The 20,982-nt window shown below is 60.5% G+C and overlaps 1 protein-coding gene across 2 annotated transcripts in view; it reads right to left on the bottom strand.

Moving 5' to 3' along the window:
* SULT4A1 (sulfotransferase family 4A member 1) overlaps positions 1–20,982 on the bottom strand; it is a 31,598-nt gene that overhangs the window by 8,478 nt on the left and 2,138 nt on the right. For both annotated transcript variants that reach the window (XR_006607784.1, XM_013045196.2), the window contains exons 2-5: positions 7,244–7,374; positions 5,973–6,053; positions 5,343–5,469; positions 1,044–1,138 (exon numbers count right to left, since the gene is read on the bottom strand). Coding sequence is in view for 1 of the 2 variants with exons in the window: in XM_013045196.2 (XP_012900650.2) it covers positions 1,044–1,138; positions 5,343–5,469; positions 5,973–6,053; positions 7,244–7,374 (434 nt within the window). In the remaining variant the exon portion in view is untranslated. The remainder of the gene's footprint in view (positions 1–1,043; positions 1,139–5,342; positions 5,470–5,972; positions 6,054–7,243; positions 7,375–20,982) is intronic.

The raw sequence follows: 20,982 nt of genomic DNA, 5'->3' as shown, positions 1-20,982 counted from the left end.
TGCACGGCACACAGGCCTGAGGGGACACAGGGGGGCCACCCATGAGTCCACACCAGCGAGGATCCAGGCTGGAAGTGAGGGTGACCTGGACCCCAAAGATGGGGGACAGGTGGTCAGATAAGGGGCATATCCTGAACAGAGGCCACAGGACAGGGAAGATGGACACAGGGTACGAGAGAAAGTCAGAAGTCGAGGAGGATTCACGACTTTCACCCAAGTGACCCAGACAGAGCTGGCTGCCACCACCTCACACGGAGGAACTGCAGAGGATCTGAAGGAAAACCTCTAGTTTGGTTCAGACGTGCTCTGGGAGCAAGGTGCAGGCGGCGGTCAGTGGAGAGCGAGTCTGGGGAAGGTCCACGACTGGCCTGGGGTCACCGGGAAAGGGAGCAAGGCTAGGACGGGAGGAGAGCCGCGGCGGGCTGGGCCGCGAGAGAACGGCCAGGGACGCGGGACCAGCCGGCCACAGAGGGCCGGGCGGAGGCGGCAGCAGTCTCTAGTCGCCTGCTGCCAGGCCAGGAGGGAGGGCGGGAACACCGACCACCCACTGAGCAACGGGAGGCCATGGGCAGCCCTGACAGAGCACTAGGGTGCAGGGGCGAGCCCGGCCAGAGCGGGCTCAGGAGTGGGGACAACTCTGAGGGGACCCGCAGCCACGTGCGGCCAAGAAGTGAGAGAAGGCAGGGACTTGGGGAAAGCTCGCCTCTCGTCTGCTGTAAGAAAAGGGAAACATCAGAATGTCCCTCCAGAGATGACATAGCAGAGAGGGGAAAAGCCTTCTAGAATTAAGTGAGCCCAACCCAGAGACCACCCCTGGGGCCAGGGCTGGGGCCTGGTACTGGGGGCAGGGCCCTGGCCGGGAGGACTCTGTGCACCCCGGGAACGTCCGAGTCCTCCCGCCCAGAAGCCGGGGGTCTCAGAGAGTCCAGCTGCGCACTCCAGTCACGCCCACCGTGGCGTCTGAGGGGTGGGAGGGCTCCTGCACTAGGAGCCGCGGGGCTGGGGGGCGCCGACCTGCACAGCGGGCCGCCTGCCGCACTCACCCGGTGCATGTCTTCGTACTTGAGGAAAAGCACATTCGAGTCCATGCGGTGCTCCCAGAACTCCTGCACGTGCTCGAACCAGGAGCCGTAGCCTACTGTAGAGGCAAGGGAACAGATGAGTCATGGCCTTGGGGGAGCAGGTGTGCACAAATAGGGTGGCCTGGCTCCCTGCCTTCCGGAAGGTTCCCCTCTCACTGCCCAGGAGCTGTGGCTCGGGAAGGGAGGAGCAAGCTCTCAGCCTGGGGGTGGTCTCACAGATGAGCCCCCCTGAAGTCCCACGTCCCCTGGCCACGTGCAAGTCTCTCCTGCCAACAGCTCGCAGCCCCCTTCCCTACGCACCTCCTGCACACCCTGAAGCCCCGACCATTGGGCAAAGGCCTCTGCTCATCCGGGGGACGGAAGCTGCTTGGCTCCCATGAGTTTCTGTCTGACACACGGTCGCCGGGAAGAGCGTGAGCCCGGGGGGAACAGAGATGGGGGGGCCTGCTAGCAGGGGGGATGACGTGCAGGAGCCGCTAAGTCCCGAGCACAAAGCCCTGCCAGGCAGGAGGCCCACAGGAAGAAGCAGGGCCTGGTGGAAGCAAGACAGAGCAGAGGTGGAGAGAAGCAGCGAGCTCCATCCTGGCGCACGAGCCTTGCGTCCCACACCACACCCCTGCACCTCCCACACTCCTCGGGGCTTTGGTTGGGGTAAGGGTCACGTGGGCGGGTGGGGGACGCACCACGCAGTGTAGCCAGACTGCTTCAAGACATTCTTTATCGAGGCTACGGGTTCTCACCCCCCTCCTCAGGCTAAGTCTCCCGAGGGAGCTTCCGCACTAGACACAGGAAGGCCTCAGCCCCGCGGTGCCTGTCCCACCCAGCACCAGCAAGCAGCCGCTGGGTACTGGGTGCCAGCCTGGAGTGGTGGCCGCACTGCCTGCAGCCTCGCTCACCGGGGCTCCCACCCGTCTCACAAACCTGGGACCGTGGATCCCACTTCGTGGCCTGGGGCTCAAAGAGCTCCTGGGAGACGGGCAGCGAGTGAGGCTATGGACTGATCAGCGCTGGGAGGGAGGCACCGCGGACAGAGGGGAGCCCTGTCCCATGTGGGCACAAACCCTGAAGGGTGCACAATGGTTGCAAATGGACTCAGAAGGGTAAGGGACACGAGGCCATCAGGGTGGCTCGGGGCACAGCGACTAGGTCAGAGGGGAAAGAGGGAGCACAGCAGAATGGCAGAGGACAAAGCCTCTGGGTGTCGCAGCCTCTCCAGGACTGCCCCAGCTACGGAACCCGGGCAGGCTGCTTCCCCTTCTGGGGCTTCATCCTCCTGGAACATCCTTCTGGACAACAGAACCTGTGCCTCCCGGCACGGCCGGGGGCAGGGACAGCGCGAGTGCAGCCTGCAGAGGGAAGTGAGTCTCCGTTCCTCTCCCTCTCCATTCCCACGCTGGGTCCTGCTCACTGCTGAAGGGCACGGAGGCCGAGGAGTGGCAGGGGACTGTTACCACCCCTGCCAGAGCCACACCTCAAGGAGAGAACGTAGCCTCGGCCCCCAAGCTGCTGAGAACCTTGCAGAGAGACTTACAGGCCAACAGAGGTGGGGAAAACCTGAGACCCAGTTCCAGCAAGGCCAGCCCCTGCAGTCTGCCATCTCGCCAGCAGGTGGCAGCACAGCAGCGGCCTGGCCCATGGCCCAAAGGGTTTCTGAGGGATGGGGAGTGGGCCAGGGGTCGCTAATGGCTGGCCTTAAGGACCCGATCACAACAGAAAGGCCCCTTTCAGGCCAACCAGACCCCAACCCACATTTTATGAGGAACGAAACAGGGGCTCTGGCAGGGTGGGGGGAAAGGCAGAGATGACAGAACAAAAAGAACACAGGTTCAGCCAAGAGGCCTAGTTTAGGGATTTGCGGGGTAAATCCTGGCCGGCAGGGGCCTCGGTCCCCTCACTGTAAAGGTCTAGTGGCTGGGGTCCCTCTGGCACCCCTTCCTCGGCTAGCCCAGCACCTCACACTCCATACACCCTAGGCGGGCCCTGAAACAGCCAGGCCGGGCTTCCCACTGGAGAGAAGACAGGCAGAGTCCGGAGAAGGAATGAGGACCAACTCACCAACAGGCTCATAATCACGGAGGCCCCAAGAGGAGAACCTGCCTCCCGCGTCAGTGCCCAGGATGGCACGCAGTCTAGGTGACCTGAGCCCTGAGACAGAGTCCAACAGCCATGAACACAGAAGCTAAGAAAATCCCTGTTGTTCCAAGGGGCTGCGCGAGCAAACTTGCACAACAGGCAAGCAATGCCCCAGGGAAGGACTTGGGGGCTGAGCAGGAGGGGTGACGTGGGGACAGTGAGGGTGAAGGAGAGTGGTCACTACACACGACAACACAGGTGGGGGGCCCAGGGAGGTATGGGGACAGTGGTCACTCCCGTGGGGTCAATGATCACAAGGACAGCAATGGCCTGTGTCTCTGAGCCCTGACCAGCCAGCAGAGAGAGGGCCACAGACCTTGCTGGTGGAGACACTGCTCTTCCCACTCAGGATGTGTCACCCTGGGAAGGAACCCCACCAGGGCACCCCTACCCTCCAGCCACCAGGGTCCCTCTGTTGTGGGAGGTCAGTGTGCTTATCCAAACAGATTATCCGGGACAAGAGCAGCTCACTCAGCCCCCTCTCCAGGAGCGACCCTGTCTACACAGCAAGTCTCCCACACTCCTGTCACTGGGACGTGAAGCCCCAGGCACGCCTGCCCCAAGTGCACGGGTCACAACACCCACGGGCAGGCCTGCGTCAGCGGCTCCTCCACGCTCGCTCTGTCAGTAAACAGGGCCAGCCACTGCCCCTTCCATGCTCAGATGGAGGAGAGAATGCGAGCCTCCGAGGGCCCGAGCCACGGTGCACCGGCTGCGAGCGCCGGGAGGAGAGAACGTGGGGGCTAAGTACACTGTGTCCCGAGGCTTGGGCGGGATCACAGCAAGTGCCTGTGGCCTTGACCTTCAAGAAGTGGGCTGTGACCTTCAAAACAGGAAGAGACCTGTATTAGGATAACTCTGACATCCCCCGGCCCGAGCAGGAGACTCACGTAAGACCAACGCCAGGTGGCAGTTTGACTGGATGGACGCTAACTCCTTAATGGGGCGCAGGCCCCAAGCTGGTCGCTCTTCTCCAGAGGCAGAACACGCTGGGACTTAAGAACGTGGTTTTGAAAACCACATCAGTGGCTGACTCCGAACACCCAGCAGACCAGAAAGGGCCTGAGCCAGGTGGCAGGGAGGCTGGGGGACAGGGAGGCTGGGCAGAGGGTCTTCTGCAGGCTCCAGGGCAGACTCCACCCCTGGACGCTCCCTCTGGTGCCGCTGAAGCAGATCCCGAGGGGCTCGGGCACGGAGGACCCTGGGAGTGTGGCACCTTCCGTGCGGTGTGGGAGGCAGCTCAGGTCCAGCTGCCGGGCGCTCATCCAGGGCAGGGCGTTCCCGGCTCGCTCCAAGCACCTCACCCCACTCCTGCCACACAGGCTCGCTGCAGAGCCTCGGACTGGGTCACACAAGTGGACGGCAGGGCTGAGCGCTAAGACTGGAGTTGGGACATAAACCATCTGGGCCAGAAGTCGCTCCCCGCACGGACTCAGCCCACCTCCAGCCCTGCAAGTGATCCCTCACCCAACTGCCGCTGGGGGTCCCAGAAGGTGCCAGAGAAGCCACGGATGGCAATAAGGAAGCCACCTCGGCAGGTCCCTGATCCAGTCTGCTCCTGTCCCGGAGAGGGGAGATCGGGGGGGGGGGTCCCCAGCAAGCCAGCCCCCCCCGCCACCTTCTCTCCTGGGAATGAGCTCCGGCAGAGCACCCCTGCCCGTCACACAGCCCGGGGCTGGGGGCCAAGTCTCGGGCCAACCCTCGAGCACAGCTCAGGGCCCCCGGGGCTCTCCCACGAGGCCACAGCCCCCACTCAGGTCTCTGTCACCAACGGGAGAACTCTCCCCGCCTCCCTTTCTACTGCTCAGAATCCAGGTGGGAAGAGGAATGCTTCAACCAGGGACCTTCTCAGAAGCCCAGCGATGCGGTGCGAGCAAAGGGCTCCTGAGCTGGACGCCGGCTCTGCGTCCCCCCACCCCCGCTACGACCCCTGCCGAGCTTCCAGGCACCCCTGAGCCCCGCTTCTCCACCTGTCAGCGGGACAGCGGGCCCCAGCCGCGTGTTTACTGGGGGACCTGGGGGGACCTGGGGGAAACTGGGGGCGACGTGGGCAAAGCGTGAGCACACGCACAGGGAGCCAGCTGGCCCCGCCCACCACCGCGCAGGCTGAGACGCTGAGACACTTACACTTGTCGTTCATGAATCTCCGGCAGAACTCCTGGAAAGTGCCCCGGTAGCTCATGGTCCGCAGGGAGCGGTGGAACTGGTAATAGGACACCACCAAGTCCTTGGGGTTCCGCGCCATGTATATGACCTGTAGTGGGAGGGACGGGCAGCTCAGTCGCTGCTCCTCTGACCCCCTGTAAACCGACAGCCCAGTCCAGCCCCAAGGTTGGCCCCAAGGCTGGCCCCAGGTGTGCGCGGCCTCCACGCCAGAGGCGCGTTCTCCTCCGGCTAACCGCATAGGGGGGATGATGCCCGAGCATCTGATTACACGACGGGCCGGACCCTGGTGATGAGAATCGAGGCCTCATCAACAGAACACGCTGAGCAAACAAGAAAGATCAGAGACGGTGAGCAGCAGCGGGTCCTGGGCCCGACGCAGGAGCAGAGGCTGGACCCGGGCTGGTCAAGCCCAAGTTCGACTGTAAGGAAAAACCCTTATCAGAAACACGGACAAAAGGCTGGAGGTACAAGCTCAAGATGGCCTCTGCGGTGCTCGGCACGGCGGGCCTCTAGGAACCCTGGCGGCAGCCCCGAGCGCAGCGGACCAGCTCTGCCTGCTGGGAGCTCTGCCCGGATGGGGGCGCAGGTTACCTTGGACTCGCCGTTGTGGAGATCGGAGGGCAGGAAGCGGTAGGGGAGGTGGCTTTTGATGAGACGGGGAGACGTCAGCTCCTGCGGATGGTCAGAGGGAGAGGCGTTCAGACGACACACAGCCGCTCATTCACCGGCCTTTCTAACGGTCAGGACCTGCACTCCACCGGGAAATTTCTCACCCGAGATCTGGCCACCCTCCAGACTGGACAGGACGTATCCCTGTCTTTGGGCACCCACAGCATGAGCCGACCGATCACGGTCCCAGAGGTCTGCTCCAACTGAGGGTCTGCCCAGGCCGTGAAGGGCAGCCGAGTAGATGGGAGGCTGAGGCGCGTGGGGGCACCTGCTGACTCAGTCCCACTGGCCTCAGGCCTTCCTGCTGCTCCTGGAACGTGCAGGTCCACACTGTCCATGTCCCAGCTCGCCCGCGTGGCTCCTGTTTCACAACCTTACTCAGCGGGTCCCCAGAGAGGACGGCCGCCCTGGGTGCTGTCCCCACACAGTGCTGATCACCATTTAACCACGGCTCCTTGCTCCTCCCCTGCCAGTCTCCCTCCCTGGAATGCAGTGTTGTTGGTTTTGTCCTCGGCTACACCCCAGGGCCAAGAGCAGTGCCCCGTGGTGGGCGCCCAGCACAGCTCTCCCAATGGGCTCCATGACTGAGTTGGCAAGGGCTGGACCCACGCGGCTCCACACCAGTGAGCAAACAGCTGGGTGCCGCTCCGCAGCCACCGGAGGCCGGAGTGCAGGCAGGGACTGGGGTACGCGGGCCCCTGGACTTTGAGAGCTACGACATGGGGGGTGGGGCGCTCTCAGAGCTGTCCTTCAGAGTGCTCATCCGGGGGGGACGGACAGGAGGTCCGCGCAGGAAAGGAGGCCTGAGCTAAGAGGTGACAGGGATGGGAGGGGACAAAGAATCTCAGCAGTACCCAGCACAAGGAGGGACAGCACTCCAGGAGAATGACCGTTTCGTTCCTGACACTGACCACCGTAGCATCGCATCCTCCTCCACCCACTGACGGGGGGGGGGGGCGGTGAGCCACAGCGGGGGGTCCCCTTTCTACTGCAAAGTCACCCATGTCACCCACTGTTTTCATTTCGGGGTCACTGGCATGGGCTCCAGCTGATCGGTCTCTCACCTGGCTGTCTAGGGGACCGGCAGCTCTCTGCTCTCCTTCTACCATGGGCCTCCCGAACCCCAGGAGCAACTGTCTCTCCAGGTCCCCAGGGAATCCTAGGGGCTGGGTGCCACTGGCCCAGAGAAGTACCTTGATGATGTCCAGGCCCGGCTGCGGGTACTCCAGGACTGGGAGCTGCTCGTCAATGTTCATCAGGCCAATCTCATCAGGGTCAGCCCCCTGGCTCACCAAGTAGACCACCTCCTGCAGCAGGCTCGTGCCTGGAGGGAGAGAAGCCACGGCGGGGGGGGGGGGGGGCAGCACTCAGAGGAAGCCCGCTGGCCAGCCCCACTCTCCAGGCAGCACCTGCTGCCCCAGACTTGGGCCTGAAGACCCACAGCCCAACCTGTACCCGGCCAGCCACTAAGTGCAGAACCGCAAAGAGCAGGACACCCCAGGGCCTCTAGGACACCAAAGAGCATAACCTCCGGCACCTCGTCTGGTCCCCGTGTGTGGACCCCGTGCCGCTCAGGCTATCAGCTCCATGTCACTACCGGCGAGCCCAGGGCGATCCCACCACCACCCCCCAACCTCTCAGCAGAAACAGACCCCGCAGGCCGGGGCCTCCTCCTCCAGACTTCGGTCCTTGTACTCAGGGGATGCATCTGTCGCTCGCTCTCATCTCCCACCCTGCAAATGCTGGCTGCCCCCAACACCGCCTCAGACCCCTGCCCTCCTGGCTGTTTGTGCTCCCTAGAGGGCCTCACACTGTCCCCCCAACAAAGCCAGCTCCGCACTCCCCCGACCGTCCGCGCACCCCGGAACGCGTGCTGCCCACCGCCTCACAGGGACCGGACCTGCTCCACCACAAACGGCCAGCCTGCCCGTGCCCTGCTCAGACCCACACTCAGCAACCCCCAGATCTGCCATCAGGGGGAGCGAAGAGCTGTCCCTTCCACCCCAGGCAGCGCCACAAGATCCCCCACAGCGCTCTGCTTTGGCCGGGCCCACCCACCTGTGTGGTCTCCTTGAAGCAGCAGATCGGCCGTTCCAACGTGGACGTTAGATAGCATCCCTCGTCCACGAAGACCGCACAGGGACCTCATGTGTCCTCAGAGAAGACACCTTCCCTACGGCCTGCAGGCCTGTCCGCAGCTCTCTGTGTCCCTACCCGCACCCCTGACGCCCCGCTCTCCGACCACCGAGCTCCTCCTGGCCTCCCTGCTGGTCGGAGTGCACCCAGCTCTCCCCCCGTAAGACCTGCCGGCGCCTGCCTGGGCCCCTTCCTCCCTCCAGCAGGCCCTACAGGTGTGAGGACGCCCTGCCGGCCACATCTGACCCTCGCGCGCTCCCCGCCGCCCCACACCGCGCATTCCTTCCGCGGCTCCCACCCTCCTGCTGGAAAGACATGGGCCTGGGTTTTTGCTCTACGTGGACAGCCAGCACATGGCCGTGCCCAACCCCTGTTTTCTGAACCACAAGCAAACCTTGGCTGCTGAGTAATCAGAAAACAATAAGTTGATTGAGGAAGACTTCCTGGAGGAGGCAGCTTTGGAGCAAAGGCACTAAAGAAAACAGTGTGGTCGCTTTTCTAAGTCAAACAGAAATGACTTTACCAATTAGCCATGGGATCCTCCCACCAGCCTGAAAGGTGGCAACCATCACCCCCATTTACAGATGAGGAGCCTGAGGCCAAACTGTGTCCCGGGGCACACAGCCAGCATGCAGCTCCCACCCTACTCCTCCTGGCGACGTCTGTTCACCCAACGGCCCGGGACACCTGCCCTCCGAAATCAGACTGTGGGCAGAGATCCTAAAGCAGGCCTCTCCCAGGGACAGCCTCAGGACCCATCTTTAGTGGCCCCGCCCCCGGCCCTGCAGCCTTCACCGGCAGCGACCCAGACAGACGCTCTGCACGTTAACTTCACCTGACGCTGCCAGTGACCCATCAGTTCCACAAGCCCCCACCTTACCTCTACTAAGTATCCACGCCGGAAGACCAGCCTCCTCAGAGCCCACGGAAGCCCCCCACCTGCCCCACTGCTGGCCTGTTCCTCACGGCCCCCTCCAGCCCCTCCATGTCCTCTTCCTGCTCAAGCAACTCAGCCTGGCCTTCAGCGTAAGTCACAGCACTGGGGCGGCCGACGGGACACACGGGACGAGGACAGCGGGCAGTCCCTGGCCTCTGCAGCTGGCAAGATGGGACAGAATGATCATGGGAGGAAACCAGCTGAAGAGGATGACGACAACAGCACTGACAGGTCACCGTAACCAGAGCCCAGACACAGGCTCGCCGTCCAGAAGGTTCTGCACCAGGCGCCAGCCGCGCCCCAGCCTCTCCCTTCGGGCCTCTGTTCTCCACGTCCACCGCTGCCGCCCTGGCGGTGCCTGGATTATCAGCGTGAGCCCAGTCGGCCCCTCGGCGGCTTCAGGGACCCCTCCACCTGTGTCCCCACCCACCACATCCTGGCGGCTCCTGGCCCCTCTCCTCTCTCCACCCCTCCGGCTCTCTGGGCTGTGGCCGGGTCTTCCCTTCCCCCCAGAACTCAGCACCCCCATGGCCCAAGGCTTCACCAGGCCGCCCTCCTGCCTGACCAACGTGGTCTTTGAGCCGCTGCTGCCAGAGGCCTTCTCAGACACCCCGTGTCTTATCTGCAGCTCTCTCCCACCCCACAGCACCCCGTGCCTCTGCTCCGACCGCACGTGGTGCACTGGCACGACTGGGGGGCTCGTGAGGACAGAGAACACGTCTTAGTTACACCTTAGCTCTTAGGGCTGCTGTGGCTTCAAACGGCAGTTACTGTCCCACAGCTCCGGACATCAGAGGCCAACACAGACCACAGCAGGCTCCACCCAGGGTGCGGGCACCACCACTCCCCATTGGAGACTCCAGGGGGAAAAGTCCTTCTCTCGCCGTTTCCGGCTGTCGCCACATCGTGTCACCCCGCCTCCTTCCTCCTCGGTCGGTAACCCGTGTGGGCTCACCCAGCGAGCTGACTTAGAGCCCAGGACAACCTGCCGCCCGGGAGCAGTCTGGTAACCTCCATCCTCCTCACCACAGAAGGTGAACTACTCACAGGTCTGTGCTTCAGGACATCGACAGCTTGGGACTGTTACTCTACTGACCGCACTCACATTACGTTCCTCACACGGTTCCTGGCGCTCAGTAGCTGCTCAGTAAGTACACAGGCCCGACACATGAACAAGGCCCTAGGGTCTCCCCCACCCACCTGGGAAACGGGACTCATCGTGGGCTTGCGTCCACAACTGCCATCCACACGTCCTTCACCCCCGGAGCGGCTCTCCCCCGCCGCAGCCCTTCCCTGCCCGGCTGCAGATGCCCCCACTCAGTGGGGCTATGTGTCTCCCACACGGGACTTAGGTCAAAGTCCTCCCTCAGGATCTGGCGGTGGCCATTCAAGGGCTATCCCTTCATCCACCCCTTTATTCATTCAACCGGCCTGCGCCAAGAGCCACCCTGGGAGTCGCCCCCCCTCAAAAACGTGGCAATGCTCCCCCCTTCTTCACAGGGCTATTGGGGGCACAGCCATGAAGTGAGCAGCTCCAAGCCAAATGAGCGCCTCTCTGAGCTCCCAAGGCCACGACAGGCTCCACTTACCAGGACGGCACGCACACGAGCTCACACACAGCACAGCCTCCTGCCCATCCGGGCCACCCTCATCCCAACAAGGGACACAAGCCATCAGGCCCCTCTTGTCCAAGTCACATCCCAGACATCAGGTGACACCGGGCGGGGGAGGGGGAAGCTCCTGCACCGGTCAGGAGGACAACCTGGGAGCACCGCCTGTGCCCATAAGGCTGCGGCGTCTCCGGTTTGGGCTACTAGCCTGAGGTCAGCGAGCTGGGAAGGGGAGTGCTCCTCCGGAGTGGGGACCCCAGTCTGCAGGTCCCCACCTGCGCCCACCCCAGCCCCAGGGCATCCGAGCACGCCCCAGCAGATATGAGGGCAGGGGAGCCAGCCCCATGGAGAGCCAGCAGGGAAGCAGGGGTGGGGCGGTGCTGCACGGGCACAACCAGGCCAGAAGCACCCATACTCCTGCGGCCATTGGGCCAGAGCGTACTAAAGCAGGTGGGGGAGAAGAGAGGCCTCAGCACCCCCAACCATCCCACTGCCGTCGGAGGCCAGCGGGGGAGGCGGGCGCGGGAGGAAACCTGCACCAGGAGCCCACCTGCCCGCAGGCAAACCCAAAGTGAGGCGGAGGAGAGCCAGGCTTTCCCGCCGGAGACCGGGAGGGTTGGCGGGGCAGCGCCGCCTTCCTGGGCAGAAACACAATCTACGCGCTCCCGGACGGCTCCACTTCCAAGTCAACCTGACGATCCTTTCCAGAAGGGCTTCTGCTGACTCCAGCCAAATCCTGGCTCCCACGGGCGGCGGCAGCGCCTCCTGACGCTGGGCCTCTGGGTCCGGACCCCTCAGAAGCCACTGACATTCTAGGCGGAACTCCCCCGAAATCCAGGGTCCGCCTGTCACAACACGGGGTGGAGCCCATCAAAACTCCCACCAGAACTCTGGTGGCCGGAACCGTCACCCGTCACCCCAAACCGCCAGGATCCTGGGGCTGGGACCCTTCGGCCTTCTCTGACTAAAGCCACGTGTGTACCTTGTTTAAAAACTCACAGAGTACTAGAGGGCGAGTCGCAGGAAATCCGGCTCTCCGCCCCACCCCCAGTCCCACTCAGAGCAAGCTCTCGGTTCAGCTTCTTATCCTCAAACTTCTAACGTGCTTAGATAGTTCGTTCACGGTCCAGTTTCCAGTCTACGGAATCTCAGCAGAGGCAGACAAGGATGGGCCCAGTCCACTCCCACACGCTTCCCTCCTCCCAGTGTAGCCGGAGCAGGAGTTCAGGGCTTATTTGGGAGTTTAACCGAGTGCTCTGCTCCAAGTACTCCGTGGAGGGATCATGCTGACTTTCTTGTACAAGACTCTCATTCTCCTGGAGTAAATCACTGCCTCTGTTTACTTGCCTCGCTTTCCTTGTAGCCACCAGCAATTCCCTCCACAACTCAGCAGCCTGCCCTCTGGGATGCTCTCAGTTCCGCTGAACTCTCCCCTGCCCCTCCGCTCTCCACCACAGTCTGCCCGGGATCCCCTCGGCCTGCAAGCACGGCGTCCCCTCTCTGTGTGCCCCGCTGGGGTCGTCCCACGTGCTGGCACAGCCCTGCCTCTCGAGGCCTCCTGAGCGTGGGGCCGAGCAGGCCAGCATCCGCGTCTACCTCCCTCGTGGCTGGCAGCTTGGCTGCGTTCAGAATCCCGGGCCGGGGAGCATGTCCCCCAGACCCGCGCTCCACAGTCCCGACCCCCCAGCCGCTCGTGCTGGGACCGTGGAGCGCCTGCTGCCCCGTCCTCCAAGCATGGCCCATCTCACCTCTGGAGACGCCGAGACCACACGGCAGCGTGCTCCAGCCAGCTCCGTCCTGCCGGCTCCTCGGGGGGCTCCAGCTCACGCCCTCACGTTCTCGACATCCCTGTTTCCGTCACTGTCTCCCCCGGACTGTTCTGCTCCTGGAACTCCAGGATCCTCCCGTTTCCTTATCCCTTGGCTCCTGTCCGCCGTTTCATAAAGCCTTTTCTTCTACTTCCCAAGATCTTTCCTCCACTTGCCCATCCGAAGCTGGCAACGGAGTCTTCTGAACGTTCGACGACTGTCCTCTTCATCCGAGTTCTGTCCGGACCTGTCCTTGCTCCTTTCTGGCCGGTCGTCTCTGCAGGGGGCGCCGTGTCTCCAGAGCCTGGAGCGCGGGGTGGGGGGGGGGGTGCCCCTCTTGGGTTTTCTCCTGCTCTGTGCTTGGCCCTGGACTCCGCCAAGCTCCCTTCTCCTGCCTTTTGTTTTTGCAGGTCTCTGTCCCTCATTTGGAGATGAAGACCCGCTGACCTTGAGTCCACCGGCAGGGGAGCACGAGCCCCTGGAGAACACAGCCCTCTGTGGGGGGCCCTGCTGACCGCGGGCCTGACTGCGTCTGGGGCAGCCTCGCCCGGCGTCTCCCGGCAGAGCCCGAGGGAATCGTTACAGCTCGTCCGCTCCCTGTGCTGGGGGTCCACCTGCGTCCCGGGAGCCAAGCAGGGAGGGGGCTGGGAACCTAGCTTTCAGGTGACCCCCAACTTCCAACTTGGCACCGTATCCCAGCCAAGAACTGTGCTCAACATCCCCAAGTCCACAGCCTCCCCGGATCAAATTTCCCAAAGAAATGTGCCGGCAGCGGCGCCTAAATGGCTCAGTGGGTTAAGCCTCTGCCTTCGGCTCAGGTCATGATCTCATCAGGGTCCTGGGATGGAGACCCGCATCAGGCTCTCTGCTCATCAGGGAGCCTGCTTCCCCCTCCTCACCTCCCTCTCTGCCTACTTGTGATCTCTCTCTCTGTCAAATAAATAAATAAAATCTTAAAAAAGAAAAGAAAGAAACGTGCCTGCAACAGCCTCCTGTCGTCTGTCCCCAGTCACAGCTACCACCCTCGGAGGTGTCAAGTGCCCCCCACTGCTGGGGCCCCCAGCGGGAACTGCTGGTGCGCCTGCGGCCCTCCGGCTGCCGCGTCCCGGCTCTCCGCCTGCTAGGCTGGTTCACACTCGGCCACCGCATCTGACCGTGGGATCTGCACGGGTTCGAAATCCCAAGTCACTGTCCCTCCCTCTCTGAGGGCTGCAGACCTTCCTACTCCCTGACGGTCCGCAGTGAGGTCCCAAGAGGAAGCAGAGATGAACCCATGTGTGCGAAGTGTGCCCTTCCCCCGAATGCACGCACAGGCATTCTGATGTCACCGGACAGTGACGCATTACAGCCAGGCCCGTCCAGAAACAGCAACAACCAAGCGTGCGAAGCTGCGGCCGCAGAGCAGGCCCAGGCCATCCGGGTGCCCCCTGCTCCCGTGGGAGCTGATCTCTCTGCACAGGCCCTACGGCCTCCGGGAGCCCCCTTGGAAGAGGAAGGAGAGCAGACGCACCTACCGCAGGGGAAGCCCGTCCCTCACCCGGAGAGACGCCCCCTGGGCCCTCTTGGCTCTCCCAGGAGACCCCGGACACACAGGCATCTGCGGCACCCCGGACGGAGCGCTGTGCCTTGCCTGCAGATGGGCACAGCTCACATACGTGCCTGCAGTCACGCCAGAGACAGCGGCGGTGCTCAGTGTCCTGGGCACGGTCATTCGGCTCAGCCATGTCCTCACTCAACTGTCACCAGCCCCTAGGTGGCCACCATCACTGGACTTCACACACCAAGAACCAGCTCAGAGATGAACCACCCCAGGCCACAGACACCAGCAGCCATGAACCCAGAACCCTAAACTCTGATCCAAAACCAAGCGGTTCCTCCCATGTGCCACACACACACATCACACATATCACACACACACCACACTCATACACACCACACCTACACATGACACACACATTCATACACGTATCACATTCACACACACTCCACATCCATACAATACACCACACTCGCACACACATACACACCACATGCATACACGACACAGCCACACACATACATAGGGCACATTAATACACACATTCATACACACCACACGACACATACACACTACAGACTCATACACACCATACACCCGTAAAAACACACACCACACACACATAAACCCCATACACACTCATACACATGACAGATACACATGACACACACACCATGTACATTCATACGTACCACACACACACCATATACATACACGACACACACACCACAAACTAGACACATTCATACACACATTTACACAAATAACACACACACCCCAACACATGATAAACACCACACACTACACATTCATGCACATTAGCACATACACGACACACACACCACATTCACACATACCACACACATGCAAATAACACACAGACACACAACATACATATGCACACATACCACACACACACAGACAGACCCCAAAGCTCACACAGCTAGTGGGCAGCACACCAAGGCCTGGAGCCATGTGTTCTCACTTGCAGGCTTCAGCTCTAGCCCTGAGCCCCCACAGTTGGGGAGGAAAAGGCTGGGGCCCCCCCAACCACTGTGGGAACTTGGCCTCTAGGCCCACAGAGCCCCAATGCCAGCATCTGGGCCACTGCTGGACACCAAGGGGAGACAGACTTGGCAGCTGAGCAGCACTACCGCCTCCCACGGAGATGACGTCAAGTAGCCGCAGCACGCCCGGCCCTCAGACAGCCAGGCGGCCACAGTCCCTGGCCGAGGAGGCCCCTCGAGTCGGGGGCCCAGATGCCCAGCCTCACTCTTCCCGCCAAGTCTGGGGGGCCGGACATAGCCGGCACACCTCCACCCCTCAGGTTCCAAGCATGACACTCTCCTGGGCTTCGAGCTAGAAAAGCATCTGGGCAGGGCAGCAGGGGCCCGCCTCCACCGTGTCCCGTCCACATTCTGCGCTGTAAGCAGGCAGCACCTCGCTCTGTGGCACTGGGCACAACAGGCCACTTGCCGGGGCCAATGCAGGACGCAAAGCCCCAGAACTCTGCTCCTTTGTGCTTCCACCGGCCCCGGGAGCGGGCCGTTCCCCGGCTGGCCTGCAGGTCCCGGCGCTGGGAGCAGCGTCACCTGGAGGAAGGCTGCACAGCCCTGTCCGAAGCCTCCACTTGACCCACAGACACCCCCCCGGGGTGGGGGGGTTAGCCAAGGTCAGGGACAGCAGACACGAGGCTACAGTATCAGTCTGGTTTAAGGCACCGAGTCCAGCGGACTCTTACACAGCAACAAGCCCAGAATGTTCCAGGTGGAGTGGGCGTGAAAGAGGGGACGAAACAAGGGCTAACGAGGTCCGAGGCCCCCGCAGGGCACTGCAGGCCCAATGCCACGTGCCATCCCCCCAACGCCCAGCGACACGGAGCCCATCACCCCCACTTCAAAGAGCAGGACACAGAAAGGGTGAGGGCTTCGCCCCAAACCGAGACTCGGGCCCGGGTATCTGTAACCCACCCCTCCTCCAGCGGACCCGATTGGTGCCCAGCCACCCTGGACGTCACCTGCAAGTGCCGTGCCTGCCTCTCACTCAGCCCCTGGAGGAGGCGGCCACAAAGGGCCAGGAGCCAGCGCACTCAACACCCTCTCCCACTGAGGGAGAGGAGCTGGCCACTGACCACCGCCCTCCCGCCCCCCAAGGGAGCCCCTGGGGCACTTCCACACCATCTAGCAGCCCCAGCAGGCAGAGAGCCCCAGGACCCACAAGGGCACCACTCCTGCGACCACCTCCTCCCTCACCTCCTGAGACCCCCTCCCACCTCACTTCCCCACGCTGACCCTTGCTCCAGGCTCTACAAGACCCAAGCAGAGCGCACCTTGGGGACATTTCCACCTCCCAACCACCCCTCTGCTTGCCTTAATGCACCCCGGGAGCCTGTGCTGGGTCCTCGCTCCCTACCAACAACAAAGCATCGTGCCATGCGGCTCCCTGTCCAACATTCCAGAATCTGCAGGCTTGCCCCCTGCCTCATCTGACCGACAAGAGACGAGGAAGCAGTGACACTTCCCTGGGATGCAGGGAGCTGGAAGAGTGCGGCTCCTGTGCTAAAGAGCAAAGGCTGGAGCCACAAGATCCTCACGCATCAGAGAGCCAAGCTGCAGGGCAGCCAAGAGGCAGAAATCCCAGAGGGGTGGGCCCTCCCCCTCGAAACCCTTCCTCTCTAAGCCAGCAAATCAGAGTCACAAGCAACAACAGATCACCCCTGGGGGAGGGACAGGGTGTGGGGACAAGCACGTGTGGGTCAGGAACAAGGAGGAAAGACCCTCCAGAAGCACAGCCCCATGCTAAGCACAAGGTGATGCGACTGGAATTAAAACAAGTGGTCATTCAAGCGACCAGAGCAACCCCAGAACCCAAATATAGCCCAACTCATACCAGACTGACTCCCCCTCCAAGCTAATGGCTTGGCAAAAAAAGGCAGGCCCATTTCCAAGCATAAATACAACTGACCTTCATCTCCAAAGTCAGTACACTATGTCCAGCTTTCGATTGAAAAGGACTACTCATTAAAAAAAAAGGCCAGAAAAAGGAATTGTCACAGGTCAAGAGACAAATCAATCAACAGAATCAGACTCGAAAGAATTTAAAATAAGTCTGTTTAATATGTTAAAGGATTTCATGGAAAACGTGGACAACATGCTTGAACAGACAGGATATTTTGGCAGCAACATGGAAACTAGAAGTGGAAATGGTAGAGACAAAATTAAATCACAGAAACAGGAATGTGGAATGCTTCTGAATGTCTCACAGACCTGACTTTGTACCTCTGACACAGTAGAGGGAAAATCAGCTGGCCCGAATAACTGAATAGTCAACAGAAATTTCCCAAGCAGAATCACATAGAGAAAGAGTGAAAAAAAAAAAAAAAAAAAACACCAGAATATCCAAGAGCTGTAGGACAATACTGACCTCACATATATGTAACCAGAATTTCAGAAGGAGAGAGAACAGGACTGTAGATATTTGAGGAGCTAATAAATGAGACTTTTTCCAAAATAATGAAAGGCAATTATCATATGATCCCACTGATATGTGGAATTTAAGAAACAAAACAGAGGACCCAAGGGGAAGTGAGGAAAAGATAAAACAAGATGAAATCAGAGAGGGACACAAACCATTAGAGACTCTTAATCGGAGGAAACAAACAGGGTTGCGGGAGGGGAGTGGGGTGGAGGGACAGGGTGGCTGCGGGACAGGCATTAAGGAGAACACGTGATGTGATGAGCACTGGGGGTGACATAAAACTGATAAATCACAGGTCTGTACCTCTGAAACCAGTAATACACTATATGTTAATTAATTGGATTTAAATTTTAAAATGTTAACAAAAATAATGAAAGGCAACAAACCACAGATCCAAGAGGCTCAGACAACCCCAAGCAGGACAATCAAAAAAACAGACACCTGGACACATCACGTTCAATGTGCAGAAAATCAAAGACAAAGAGAAAATCCTGAAGGTGCTCAGAGGAGAAAAGACCCACTCCACAAAGGAACAAAGAATGACAGCCAACTCGTCCACAGAAACTACGTGAGCCAGAAGACGACCGGGTGACACGGCCGAACAGTACCAGGACGGGGACCCGGGAGGCTGGATGGCTGGTCCCATGCTTATGGGACGAGCAGCATCTTGAAGCTGAGAAGGACTCGTCAGGTAATCAGAGGGGAGAGGAAGGAGAAGGGAGCGGGGAGGGTACCCCAGGAGCAAAGGCAAGAAAGAAAGAACCGGGCAGGTTCCACCGGTTCCTGCAAGTACCGAGGAAGCACAGCGCAGGTCCCGGGTCCCAGATCAGGCTACGGAGTTCAATGCTGCCTGACGGCAAAGAAGAGGCAGTGTAGAGGTCTAACGAGGGAGCGACCAAGACTGGATTTGCTTCTAAGAGGTCCCTTCAGCTGCTGGGGAAGAGGTAAACTAAGAGGGCAGGCCGTGTGTGTTCCAGGTGAGGGAGGAGGAAGCCTACGGCTGGGGAGGGGGGCTGGGTTCCGAGAGCTTACCAGGTGCAGCCCGATAGGACAGCCACAGGCCACGTGTGGCTCCTGAGCACCTGAGACACAGCAAAGGCTACTGAGGAATGGATTCCTACTTGCGTTTCATCTCGACTCATTGAATTTAAAAAGCCACATGTGGCCAGAGGCTACTGAAGTGGGCGGCACAGTCCTAACCTGTCACCTGAGTGAAAATGCCAGAAACACGAAAATACTCTTAGCAGTGGAGGGCTGGAGGGGAAAACAGGCTCTAATTACTGCTTTTCCCAGAAATCCCCAGGCCCTGGGAGCCTTGGTTCCCCAGTGGGGACAGGGAGGGGGCAGAGCAGTGGATACGGATCACAAGGTGTGTGCAGAGGGGTGTGTGCAGAGGAGAGGCAGGAGAAGTTGTCCCTGTCGAGGAGGAATAAGGAATCAGGACAAGCCCCTGCCGCTGGGGGGTCGCCAGGATCTCCCAGTCCGCTGGGGTCAGAAGACACTCCTCCCAGGGGCCCCTGCTCCTTTGCTCTCCAGAGCCCTGGGGACGGTGTCTTCAGGCTTTCTCCTCCGAGCCCCTGCGGTAGTAAGGAACAGGGTCCCCCTTGCCAATCCAGGAGCCTGGACATGCCACCCTATTTCCCAATCCCAAGACCCCGGATTACACGCAGACAGTCGGGACGAGAGCAAAGGGAAGAACAGGGGAAGGACAGAAAGGGAAGGGGAGGAAGATGAACGGCACGGCACCTCCGGAAGGAGAGCTCCCATCACACGCTTCAAACCCCTGCCCTCCCTTCCGGGATGCGGGCCACCCGCCGCTGTCGCTGTGCGCGAGAGCACTAGTCCCCCCTCAACATCTCCTAGCCCGCTTCCTGGTCCACGCACTGAGGCCGTGAACCGCCTCCTCCCCGGACAGTGGGAAAATGAAACGAGATGCCAGAGGTAAACATCTGGGACCCACCTGGCCCCGACAGGTGCTCGGCAAATGCGGGTGCCCATCCCCCCATCTCTCTGGGGCTTGTTCATTGCCACCATCTACAAGTAAAAACTGCCCGCTCAGATGCTGGGTCCACCCCTTCCCCCACTCCCCTCACTGGACCTGTATCGATCCACAAAATGGAAACAACCACAAGAACACAGGGTTGTTCTGAGGCTCAAGAGAGGCAGACACTGGGATTGGGGCTGAAATCTGGAATCCCACCCTGCCTCACATCAAGGTCCCAGGCCACCTCCTCCATGCAGTGCTCCAGTGATCCTCCTTCCTGGGCCCCTGACCTGACCCTGTCAATTAGCTTTCAGCCTCAGGAGCCTGGCTTCCTAATGTCACCCCCTTTCCTTGAGGAGTGTGTCACCACATTAGCAACACTCCCCAACCGGCCTCTCCTAGGCACGGTGACGTGCACATATAAAGAAAAGGAAGTCATCCACCTTGCCTGGGACCTGAGGGTCTCCCTCTAGCCTCCCCCACCCCACGCTGTCTTCACAATTAAGACTCAAGGGAGTCCATCAGGTCCAAGCCCCTCATGTTTCACGAGCAAACTGAGGTCACCCGGGGACAGGGGCAGGGCCAGGACCCAGGGGCTCTCACCCCTCAGCGGTGATTCACTTCTTCCCTCCTAACCAGTGATGGGAGAGTGTGGATGCCGTTCAGAGCGCGAAAAGAAAACAACATCAGGAGGCGGGTGCTCTGGCCCAGGCAAGGAGCATATCCCAAGCTGATGGTCCGTGACTTTGGGGACCAGGAACCTGCTGGCAAAAACACCAGCAGTGATCCCCATCACCCAGCCAGACAGTCCTCAGAGCTTCCCACAGACGAGCCGATTTAACACTACGACCGCCTTGGATCAAAGAGGCTATAAGAACAAATGATGATACACCAGGATGGAGATAGACAACAGTCGTCCCCAGAAGGCACAGTGGGTTCCCAGGATCTGCAACACAGTCTGAACGGGTGCCATCCCCGAGAACTCCAGCCACGATGGAAGTCCCCGACGTCCCTGTAGTCCAACATGACAGCCACGGCCACGTGTGGCTCCTGAGCACCTGAGACACGGCAAGCGCTACTGAGGAACTGAATTTCGACTTCTATTTCATCTCGACTCACTGAATTTAAAAAAACCACATGTAACCACTCCTAGAGTGGGCAGTGTAGTCCTGACCTGTCCCCTGAGCTGAAATGTCAGAAAAAAACAAAATCCTTCTAGAGCATAGTGGAGCATTGGGGGAAAAAAACAGGATCTAATTACCACGAGAGACGCTCCAGGCCCGTGAACCCCTGTTCCCCATCAGCGGGGTAGTGGGGAGAGGACAAGGGGCTCTATAAGCCCTTCCAGCTCTGACCACTTGCAAGGTCATTCCACTGGACACGCGACAGACTTTGGAGACCAGTGTTCCACCCCCTTGCTCATTTCACGTAACCAACTTGAGG

The sequence above is a fragment of the Mustela putorius genome, unplaced genomic scaffold, assembly GCF_011764305.1.
Source record: "Mustela putorius furo isolate JIRA1106 unplaced genomic scaffold, ASM1176430v1.1 tig00000738_pilon_pilon_pilon, whole genome shotgun sequence".
In the NCBI taxonomy this organism is placed as follows: domain Eukaryota; kingdom Metazoa; phylum Chordata; class Mammalia; order Carnivora; family Mustelidae; genus Mustela; species Mustela putorius.
The sequence above is the reverse complement of the archived record's forward strand: the minus strand, read 5'-3'. Positions and strand labels throughout refer to the sequence as shown.